Below are 11,487 nucleotides of genomic sequence, written 5' to 3'. Positions count from 1 at the left end.
CAGTGAAGAAGTGGGGGAGGACTGTCTGCCATGGGAGGGACCCCATGATGGAGCAGGGCAAGAGTGTGAGGAGTCCTGCCCCTGAGGAGGAAAGACCAGCAGAAACAATGTGTGAGAACTGACTGCAGCCCCCATCCCCTGTCCCCCTGCACCACTGGAGGGGGGAGGAGGTAGAGAATTCAGGAGTAAAGTTAAGCTCGGGAAGAAGGGAGGGGTGGGGGAAGGTGTTTTAAGATTTGGTTTTATTTTCCCATTACCCTACTCTGATTTGATTGGCAATAAATTACATTAATTTTCCCCAAGTCAAGTCTGTTTTGCCCGTGACGGTAATTGCTGAGTGATCTCTCCCTGTCCTTATCTCGAGCCACGAGCCTTTCGTATTTTCTCTCCCCTGTCCAGCTGAGGAGGGGAGTGACAGAGCAGCTCTGGTGGGCACCTGGCATCCAGCCAGGGTCAACCCACCATATCTGTTCTCATCATCACTTGTTAAGAGTTCTTACAGGGGTCTGCTGCATCTCACTGAGCTTTGAAGCATCATGCCTCATCGACTGCTTGCATACCATTTTCTTCTGCACTTCCAAGGTACTTGCAGCTACGCACACTACTGACCTCCTCCTTTTCCAAGAACTCCCTGACGTCTGGGTCTTGCAGCATTGTCGGATGGCTGACCACCCTCCGTAGGTACCTGTCGAGAGAAACACACCAAGAGTTACTTTGGTTGTAGCAAACCTGGCTCCAAGCCATCACAGTGAGCTGCCACACACTTGTTATTTACTCTGAAATGACAGTTCAGTAGCTGGAAGTCAGGTCCAACAAGCTGTTCGCATTCACCCACCAAGCGTTCCACCTCCCTGTGGACTTTAGTGAGCCTAGCCTGCAAGGCCAGACCTTTGATTAATACTTGCTATAGCAAGAAAGCTACGTGATAGGCCAAACGATCAAGATCCAGCCTTACATCTTTAAGAGTGACACTTTAACAGATCTTTCAGAGGCTGAAGCTGGAGGGGATCATCATCCTGCTGCTAACTACAACAGTCAACACAAGTGGCAGAGCAAAGGCCACCTGTGGCTGTGTAGTTAGGGTGCAACTTAGACAGAGATCAAGTTATTTCTCACCTGATCTGCACTGTTTGTATAATTACTTACCATCCATATTTTTGGTCTCCTGAGACAGCTTGGTTTTCTCCCTGCCTTGTCAGCGGAGTTTGGCAAAATTTGGACCAAACACCAGCAGAGCTTTTTGAAGCAGGAGACTGTTTTACAGAGTCAAAGCAACTCTCTGCAGTTGCAACTCTTCAGAGGTCTCCAGGTTTCCTGCAAACCTAGAGGCAGACTGCTTTTCTCATGTAGGGAGGAGAGCGCACCCAGTCTGACCTTTCAGAGGTCCCTTGCTTGGTTCAGGCACGAGGGGATAGCTGTTAGAGTCTGTACCTCTCTAGAGCAGCCCGTCTTTTTTCTAGGAACTCTGCAGAGGAGGAGTCTTCTTTCCCAACTTTCACTTTGGTCATTCCTAGCACAGAAAGAAGATGCAATTAATGAGCTGCTTCAAACTCAACAGACAAAGTAGCCTGGTTTGTTACAAAGTACAGACTCTCAGGGTGACAGCAGAGGAGAGGCATTTTACAACAGGAATTAGACTTTGCATCAGCAAGAGCTACTTGGAAATTTAAAATCTGCTTATACCTAACATCTAGCAGAAGATGACATCCAGAAAAGATACAAAGCAATGCCAGGCAAGACTGCAAGTGTTATAGGTCTGGAATCAAGTGAACAGCAATTCAGTGACAGCGCAGAGGATAAGGTTTTACTCTGCATCAAGCAGATGTGGAGGCATCTGTGAACTCAAACAAGGCTTTAAGCCCAGAGCCCCAAGTATGGAACCAGAGTTTTGTCTGTGCCACAGAACCCACACCTGCTTCCCATGGCTGCTCTGCAGCTTCCCTCTCAGTTTTGAGACTGCAGGCAGGCCTGTCCATCGGGCACAAAGCTCGCCATCAGAAGGACCAGCTCTAGTGCTCTACACCTCCACCACTCACCTATGAGACTCTTCTCGGGCGGTGGAGGAACGATGAACCCATTTTGGGCATGCTTCTCCGACAACTTCTCATAGAGACCCAGAAAGTCACTGAACCTCCTTTTCACTGAAAACTGCTTGCTCCTGAACATTGGCATGCTCGTCTGGGGGAATAGATGAGACTCAGATCAGACTCACCCAGGGAAGCTTGCCCCTGCACGCACAGCCTTGCTAGCTCTATCCGCTGTCACTTTTAGGAATGAAGTAGGACAGCCTGAGCTCTGCAAGATACGAGGAATGAATAGAGCAATCTTCAGCCTAGGTTTTCAGCAACTTACCTCCTAACAGTTCTCCTTGGACCAAGCAGCAGTATTAATGCCACTAAATAACAGAGTAGTTGTTACTGCGGCCGCAGGCTGCTTAGTAAGCCCTGCCCATTGCCTAATCCCATCATCCCTGCTCCACACAGGAACAGGGACTGCTGTCAGGTCACACGACTACAGGGGCCACCACTGGCTTTTGACTGCATTTGCAGAGCAGGACCGGAGGCTAACAAGTCTTCTAGTTCACTTCACACACCATCAGCTTCAGACCACAGGATCCCTGTAGTCCAACAGCTGCTGTACAGACAGCGAGGAACAACTTTTTGCAGAGCTCAGAGCAGCACCCCAAAGCTCCAAGCAGGGCAGCAGCTGCCAAAGGCTTGATTTCTTGTGAGTAGCCCAGGAGAACAGGTCCTGACATGAACCTAGCTACAGCAGCAGCGCTTCAGCGAGAGCTGAGTTCAGGTCAGCTTAATCTGATGCGACCGTTGGCACAGAACCTTTAACAACAGCCTCAGTGTCTGGGGCTCTCCCTAATTCACTCCAATGCTGAGCATCAGTATCTGCCAGGACTGCAAAGAGGTAACTGGCTGAAAGAAGAGACAGTCTCCTTTCAAATAGATTCAAAATCTGTTTCTCAGCTAGGCTCATCCTTTGATCTGTACCGGTGGACTACAACTCTTGAATCCATGTAACAAGGCATTCAGACCTCCTGTCTGTTTAGGTCACCACTGGCTTAGCTAAGAACAGACAGTCCAGCTGCCTTCAAGCACAGAAAAATTAATGGCACCCCATCTCAGCGGCGATGAGTTAGACATACCTGTGTTGACACCTTGTAGGCTACATACGCGTTCATGCCATCCCCTACAGAAAACAGAAACAAGACATTAGTGTCACAAGATCGACAGTTTCCACTAGCACCCAAACGCAAAGCACAAGGCTCCTGCAACCTCCTAATCCTTGTCTGCCTCTGTGTTCTGATCTTTGGCCTGATGGAGCCCCGAATCTTCGCACAGAACCACAGGCAGCATCTCACTGCGGGACCCTGGACTCCTGCCCAGTAGGCATTTCCCCAACCTGACTGCTTAGCCCTCCTTTTACTTCCTAAGGCAGCCAACACTGACAATCAGGCGTTTGTTACACCGACAGCGTTTGGGCTGACTCCATACATCTGCTCAGCACACAACAATTCGGCGGCTGTACAGCACATGAAGCAGTCTATTCAGACGATGCAAGTCAGACAGCCCCTGGCTGCATGTGGTTGGATTCTGAAACATCACAGGCAGTTTTCCCCAGCTAACACAGAAATCTTCTTGTTTACCTGGTAGTTCAACTGAAGGCCATCCTCAGAGGTCTGATGCTACCCCGAATATAGCTCTGATTTACAAGTCAGTACACCTCCTAGCTGCAGAGATCACACGCCATGGAGCTTGAACAAGCTGCCATTCGTGAGGTTGCTCCACTGGCCGGGATCAGATGTTACCTTGGGTTCTCTGCACCCCAGGGACTGTCACATAGCTGGCCAAGTTCCGCTGCCCCCCTCTTTCAACAGACAGAAACCCTCTTACTTCTCAGTTTGAAGTTAGAGCTGCTTCTCTGGCAAGCACAGCTGCTAGGGAAGGTGCCAGAGCATGGAATAATACACTTAATTTCAGGTTAAGGCAGCTGCACACAGAACGGTGCTGACTGGAGGTCAAGTCAAATTGGTCACCACAGTTCCAAACAACAAGCTCTGCTACTGCAAGCATCACGTTTCACCCTCCCAAAAAACCCGCTGCTGGCTCCCTGCCTTTGGGGTCCCTGGCCTTCCAGAACCTGTCTCACTCATTTGCAACCTAGTCATTTTGCTTTGTGTCGCTTCATTTCTTCTAGATATTGGAAGAAGTCTTGGAGAAGTTACTCTGGGACCAAGTTTGCACTTGCAGAGACAGCTCGAAAGCCGGAGCTGTGGCATGCGGAGGCGATAGCTGCATTCAGTCCTATTGTCAAGCCCAGCTTGTCTAACAGTGCTTCACTCTGCAGCAGGACAGGATGTTAACTCACCAATTTTCTCTGGGTCACTCACTCCTACAGTCAGCTCAAATTTGTCCTCCTGTTCCTCTTCTTCCAGCTGTTTGGAGGAAACACATGAGGACAAGAAGTTAAAAGTAGAAAGCCAGGCTTCAAACCACCCCAAACCATGAAGTCCCATACATTATGGTGAGCTTCTCACACTGCCAAGGTATCTCTGGCACTTCAGTCCAGCCAAGGTCATTCTATAAAGCCCTCGAGCTTCTCACTTGCGTCCAGGCTACATGTTCCAAGGATCCCAAACTGGATCTGTCTTTACAACACTGCTATCTGCACAGATCGATGTACAAACTGCTTGGCCCCAAGGTGAAACTCTGCAGAGTCCAGCCCCATCTCTGTGAAAGAGAGTTCCCTTTGGGCTCTTTTACATCATGATTTCAGTTCTCATCTGAAACAGCACAAGATACTGAACCTATGCAGAAGATAAGCTGTATTGTGTAGGCGCACGGGGATGGAGAGCCAGGACAGCAACTGGCAGACCCAGTCTGAATGCGTCTTTCCATCATACCCTGCTTTGGTAAAGGCCAGTGGGTGGCTATACCAGCAGTACTGCCTCTGACAGTCCACAGAGGCTTCAGGCTTGCTTAGCAAGCATTGCAGTACCTCGGTAGTGGAACGGTGTTAAAAGACTGGGCAGAGCAGAGCGGAGACAGGCCTCAAATGGTCTTTGGTCTATGAACCTGAAGGTGACAGCTTATCGGTTTGGTGATCAGCTCAGCATTCTGGCCTAGTTCTGCATTGCTCCTTCACTTAAGTCAGTCTCGAGCCAATGTGAGACACTACTCCTGATGGCACTGCAGAGTCCATCCTCACGAGTTCAGGGGTGCTTGGGGCAGAAAAGGAGCACTTTCTTTGTCTCCAAAATACTTTCAGTCTCTCTACAGGAGAAAACCCAGACTTAGGCCAAGTACAACCTGATTAACTGGGCTTGGCAGCCAGACTACAAGTTCCACTTAAGGGCTTTGCACTCTCATGTCACCCAGGAGACTGCTTCTTTTTAAAAGACACACAAGAACAGCTATACCACTTGACCCATCTGTGGCAATACAGCAAGCTAGAGCTCCGAGTCAGAGCTCAGACCCTCAGAACCAGATCAGCCGCTGCTATTTCAGCTTTGGAAGCAGTCTGCACCACCACACGAGCAAGAATGCCATCAGGCTGACCTGAACCCTACTTCAGCCATATCAGTCCCAGACTGATGGCCTGAGATACAAGCCAGGGCATCCAATATGGCAATTGCATTAATTGTATCATTTATGATGCATGTTTACAACTAATCAAACAGACAGGTTCCTGCCAACTACAGTCTGAAACCAGCAGGGCAAGTCGGAAAGCTCAGAGCAATTCTCACCTCCTCATAGCTCTTTGGAGGGTTTCTAGAAGAAGAGCTTGCAGCTACTTCTAAGGAGGGGGCAGGATTGGATGCCTTGGCCAGTTCCTTCTTCTGGTTGTTTTGCGTGCTGTCTAGAGACAACTCTACAGTGGCATCTGTCAAGAGAAGTTTGCAAGGGTCAGCCTCTCTACTTTGGGTTTCTGGAAAGGTAATTTCAATATTCTCCGAGAGGTTCATGGGATCTAGGGAGTAACAACAGTCTTCATTAGCAAAAAAATCCATAGGGAGGAAACCTGTAAGCATTGGGAAGAGCATGACTTAATGCATCTTCACTGCAATAAGAGCATTTGATCAATCCTGCTGGAGAACATTAAGTTAATCCAATGAAGTTCTTATTCTAGAAGGAGCCAGGCTTCACCTTGCTGTGTGCTAGAGGAGCTGCACACTAGAACAGCTAAAGCTGAGATGGATTTTTACACGGCATATAGGCCAGCCTAGAAGGCAGGCTCCTTCCCAGTATGCTTCTCCACCCAGAGGAGGTAAAAAATTCCATATGTTAACAGGTGTCTCCAGGACTGACTCTCAGATCCCTCTGCCAGAAGCATCCCACCATGCCAGGGCTGGGGAAGGTCTGATCCTCCTTGTTTTCCCCTGCTGAGGGGTGTTATGTTTCCTGTTCCTCGGGAACAGGCACATCTCTACTAAAGATGCTTCCTCCACCTGCATGGAGGAAGGAGAAAGTAGAGAACAAAAGTCTTTTAACCCTGAAAAGACACTCACCACCGTATAGTTTAAGGCAACAAAACTAAAGCAAACCCCATTTTAATCCTCTTCAGCTTCCAAATAGTTACTCCTGTCACATGATTAAGCCAGAGACCTGGAGGAGGCTACTCCAAGCTTCCCAAAACACCATCAGAGCTTAGCGCTTCCACAGCAGACTGGAACATGCCTTTGAGATAAGGACCTGCGATAGTCCAGAAATATCCATGACCTGCATTGCATGCTTAAAAGCAGATCACGCCAGGCTTAGAAAGCCCCAGCAAACACCCAGCAGATAACACTCACCTGCAAATAGGTCCTGATCATCTTGCTCTACAGGAACCCCATTCTCTTTGGAGGCGCTGCTCACAGGGAGAAGAGATTCCCTTTTCGGTGCTGTGGGCTTGCTCTTGAATTGAATTAAAAGCATATAAACAAGAGGTCATTTACAGTGAGGAAGAGAGGCTGGAGGAGCAAAGAGCTCACCTGCCTAGCTGCTGCCGCAGAGGGTCACTACTGTGTGACCAGAGTGGCCAGAGGACATCACAAACTGCTTCCCTCCCACCTACCGTTGAGCGTTACAATCTCTGCCAGCAAGGCCGTACTGAGGCATCTGAGCTGTTAAGGTCACCAAGTGTCACGTGAAACTTCAGAGCCAGTTTCAACCCTGATTTTTAGCGGAACGCGAGCAGCTAGCAGGTCACTGGGACGTGCTAGTCCACAGGCCAAGTATCACAGCCCCAGTCCTGCTACAGCTGTCACAAGCATTAGGCAGTCAAGTACACACCAGCGCTCCTGTTCACAACACCCATAACACACTCAGCCACACCATTTCCAGGTAGTGACTTGCACACCAGCACTAACACCGCATCAAGGCAGGTGGGCAGCACTAGGGAGCCTCCTGCGCTGAACCACAGTGAGCCGAGCACGCTGCTGACAGGAGATCCCTTGGGAAAGGTAGGCTGTCATCGCTGGCGGCAGAGACCCATGGCGATTTACTTGCCTGAAGGCAAGACGCCAGGGACCACAGGAGCCTTGTCAGCAGTTTAACTTGTGCTAGCAGTTCAACTGCCACCACAAGCCAAGCTGCCCTTCCCCAGAGGGCTGGTTAGGGCCTGCATGAAGGCAGCCAGGCCATGCTTTAATGCAGCAGCTCACTTCCAAGTGCTGCCAGAGGAGCTCATGGACTTCGCTGCCCCGGCACTGCTGGTAGCCAGCTTCGTGTAGCCACACCGTCCCCTTCTACAACACCCCTTGCAGCAGAGACAAGGCTGTTGCAGCTGGACTAAAGCCAGGCATGAGTCTCTGTGTTTTGCAAAGCAATGCTGGCAAAGTCTTGTACCCCACACTTTGCGACCCAAAGCTCATGCTCCCTGCGTACGGCTTGGCTGGGAAAAGCCAGCCCTGAGCTGATCCTGCCACCGCAAACAGTCCCTTGGGCATGCAGCTTTGCTGAGGTGAACCGTCCCAGCTACCGGGAGCAGGCTTGAGGACAAGGTGGAAAGTCCACCCAAGAGCTTCTATGCCAACCAGTCCACCACACCAGAAGGCAGAGCTATTTCTTTCCTGCTGCAGGCAAGTGCTACAGACACTGGCATCACAAATCATCCCTCATTTTGCAGGCAGACAAGCAAGTACAAGTTAATCCCAGCAAGAATCGGACAGTAAGCACTATTCTTTAACGTCTTAGCAGAGAACAGAACAGGTCTTTGACAGACAGTAAATGGAGCACTATTACAAGCGACTCCGAACTGACAGGCTCCTTTGCACTTTCTTCAGCAAGGAAGCATCAACAGTTCCCACTGCTCCCGAAGGAGTAAAACGGTGCTAACCCAGCTCCTCTTGGAGGTGGGCTCAAGTCTTTGGGCACATAAAACACCAGTGCTGTTCGATGGTGAGTCCTCCTGTATTTTAGGATGTTTTCCTGGAGGAGAAAGCTGGGACCGCTCCCAGCTTGGCTCACAACAGTTATAGGCATGAGCTACATTTGCTAGTGATGGAGAGTGGAGAGCAGACACCCATGCCAAACATCACACCTAGACTCACTCCAGGGTCCTTCAGACTGATGCCCAAGCCAACAAGAGGACTACCCCCACAGGGACCTCTTCCAGCCAACAGCCAAGCCAACAAGAGGGCTACTACCACCAGTGACCTACGTTAGCAACATTTGTAGCAGGTCTCATTCAGATCCTCTGCTTCTGTAGGAGCTCTTCAAGCTGGTAAAGAAACTCCACTCTACATGGACAAGGTAAGGTGGGCTCTGAAGTTTCCCTAATGAGTCTCCCAGCTCTCAAATGCAGAAAAGGGCTGTCTGCTTGTCTACCATGACTGGTTCTCAGTTTGCCTTAAATTTAGTTTCTAAGACTATGAAAGTACCGCACCCTATTCCTACTTCTCCATCTGGTGCTACAGAAGAGCCCTGGCCTCTTTTAGATCAGTCCATGACACAACACCCACATCTCAGAGGCCTGATGCAGCGCACCCTGACCATCATGTGTGCAGACAGAAGCTCCCTAGGTCCCCCAGCGAAAGCCTGAAGTCTACTACAGGGAAGGAGACCTCGTTTCAGAAGAGCTGGCCCTTGAGGGCATCCCCAGAGAGGACTGTGGTCATGCAGGGATCCAGCCTTCATCAACAGACAGATGAGGTCCAGCTCCAGTTATATTTGTGTCTGACCCAAACACTTCTTTGCTGGCTACTGTATAACAGCTAAGCACTGTCAAGCCACCTGAACACCAACAGCCGGGTGGATTTGTCTCACAGCCTGACTCCCCTGCTTCACAGAAAGTGTTTTGCTAACACTCAAGGGCAGATAGACAAGCAAAGTCACCGGGTCACACAGAAGAGCCAAGTATTAGTTATGACAGTTGCTTCAACAACAACACTAAGCACCTGATAAGCTGCTTTAGCTTAACGGACTCCAGTTTCAGCAAAGGGAGGCTTTATTTGCATGAAAGCCCACAGCAGTTGTCACTCATCCATTTTGGTAGGCTGCCTCTACCACAAAGCAGTGAGCCACCTACTACACCTTCCAGTTCTTCAACAAAGAAAGGTCCCAAGAAGTTCAAGACCACCACCATGCCCTCGAGTCAGCATCTTCCTCTTGCAAGGCCCAGGTTGTACTTTCCCATGTTATTTTCAAAACGTATTTTGAAATGTTTTGCCCCAACCAATGTGAGAGTTTCATCCTCAAAAGCTCACACAGTGCAGAGTCTACCCACATCCCCCCAAATCTGCCTTGTTCCCTGCTGCTGAGCCACCAGCCGATGAGAGCCTGCTGCTGAGCTAGCGCAGCTCAGGGACACCAGGGCAGCACCAGACCAGGAACTCCACCAGAAGGGGGGCAGAGACAGCTCCAGCTTCGGGCCGGTGGCAGAAGAAGCTTGGCCAGGCCAGCTCCTTTCACAGAAGCAGGCAGGTTCACACGTTCATGGCCACGGTTGACTGCTCAAGGCCTCCCTGAGCCCAGCCCAGGGAAAACATCGGGGCTGGAAAACTGCAGACAGCTGAAGGTTTCTGGAGAGCTTCCTGCCAGAGACACCAACTCCTCCCACCCTGCCGGCAGGAGCAGGCAGGCTGGAAAAAGCCTGAGTGAGGCAGGCAGAGGCCATGGTGTCAGCCCTCGCAGGGGACAATGTGACCAGCCTCAGATCACAGAGCTTAGGAAATCAACCCTAGTACATGCAGCATCCAAGCAGCCAGCCTGCTGGAAAAGCCAGCTTCTGCAGCCCCTCTAGCAGAGATCCCTGCTCGGTGCAGACACCGAATCCAAGAACTTGAGGCCAGCAGCTGGCTGGGGAGGAATTCAGTTTAGGAAAGCATCAGCCAGTGTTTTAAACCCCCTCCAAATGCTACTCACTGTCTGGAGCAAACACCAGTGCAGCTGGCCAACGCTGCATGAGTTAACACCAAACAGCTTTCAATAAGGGATTCATGCACAGGAGACTAATAGAAACAAGAAAAGGTGCTGAAACCCTTCACCATTCACACCTCCACCTTCAATGGAGAATTTGTGCAGCAACACAGTGATCTGGTTTGCTGAATAAGCACCACCAAGCCTTCCTAGACCCTCCTGCAGCCAATTGTGCCAGTACAAGGCAAGGGCGGTCACCAAGGCATTGGTGAGCCTCCTCACCGTAAGCAGGGGACATCAGATGCCTCTCATCATCCCACCCTCGCTGCACAGAGGGGTTCATCCCCCAGTGCCAAATTGAAGGCAACAAATGTCATATCAGCCACACCAGCACCCTCTGGATGTTGAAGAGACAAAGAGCTGATACTGGGGAAGGAAGATGGGGCTTTTCCCCCATGAAGTCTCATAAGCTGCACAGCCAAGATGCTGAGCTGTGGCTGCCACCAGGTTTCAAAACAGCGAGGTGGCCCACTCACAAGTTACTCTGACCCTGATCTAGGGGTGGGTATCAGGAAGCAAGCAGCTGCCCCCAGCACTGTGCCCGAGCCACACAGGGACATCTTCACACTGATGGCCTCCTTCAAGACGCTTGGGTTCTCCAAGAATTAACAGGTTATAACCCTGGTGAAACAGAGAGCAGCCTGGCACCAGCTGTTTCACAGTCCCACAGCCGAGGGAGTTGCCTGCAACCCCAGGGCCCACTCCCTGACCTCTGGGCACCCACCTGGCCCTTCATAGCCACCCAAGGCGCTTGAGGTGGTCTCGGGGAGGAGATGCTGAGCTCCCTGCAGGAACAAGAGCCCAGAGGCATCACAGACACACCCTTTTCATTTTTGGAGTCTTCAAGGCTTCCTCCTTTTGTACCCAAACTCGGAGGGCGCCATGCCGATATCTGTGGGCACCGGGCTGCCCTTCAGAGAAGGGCTCACCTGCAGGCACCGCCAGGCCCGGCCCCGCAGCTCCTCCCTCACAGCCGCCCCGGGCTGGGCCTACCCTGGGGGCGCTCCCCCCTCCTCCCCGCCCATGGTCTGCACTCACGGTGCCGGTGAAGATGTCCTCGCCCTCCGTGTCGCTG

At 50.9% G+C, this 11,487-nt stretch overlaps 1 protein-coding gene across 1 annotated transcript in view; it reads right to left on the bottom strand.

The window, feature by feature from the left end:
• SNX1 (sorting nexin 1) overlaps nt 1-11,483 on the bottom strand; it is a gene marked incomplete at its 5' end in the record, with an annotated part of 17,132 nt that extends 5,649 nt beyond the window's left edge. The window contains 8 exons of the mRNA XM_009709613.1: nt 610-685; nt 1,432-1,510; nt 2,037-2,178; nt 3,158-3,201; nt 4,381-4,447; nt 5,759-5,895; nt 6,806-6,908; nt 11,451-11,483. Coding sequence (XP_009707915.1) covers nt 610-685; nt 1,432-1,510; nt 2,037-2,178; nt 3,158-3,201; nt 4,381-4,447; nt 5,759-5,895; nt 6,806-6,908; nt 11,451-11,483 — 681 coding nt within the window. The remainder of the gene's footprint in view (nt 1-609; nt 686-1,431; nt 1,511-2,036; nt 2,179-3,157; nt 3,202-4,380; nt 4,448-5,758; nt 5,896-6,805; nt 6,909-11,450) is intronic.
• Between the last annotated feature and the right edge of the window lie 4 nt (nt 11,484-11,487).

The sequence above is a fragment of the Cariama cristata genome, unplaced genomic scaffold (genome assembly GCF_000690535.1).
Source record: "Cariama cristata isolate BGI_N322 unplaced genomic scaffold, ASM69053v1 scaffold33171, whole genome shotgun sequence".
NCBI lineage: Eukaryota > Metazoa > Chordata > Aves > Cariamiformes > Cariamidae > Cariama > Cariama cristata.
Note: the sequence above shows the minus strand (reverse complement) of the source record. Positions and strands in the feature narration are given on the sequence as shown.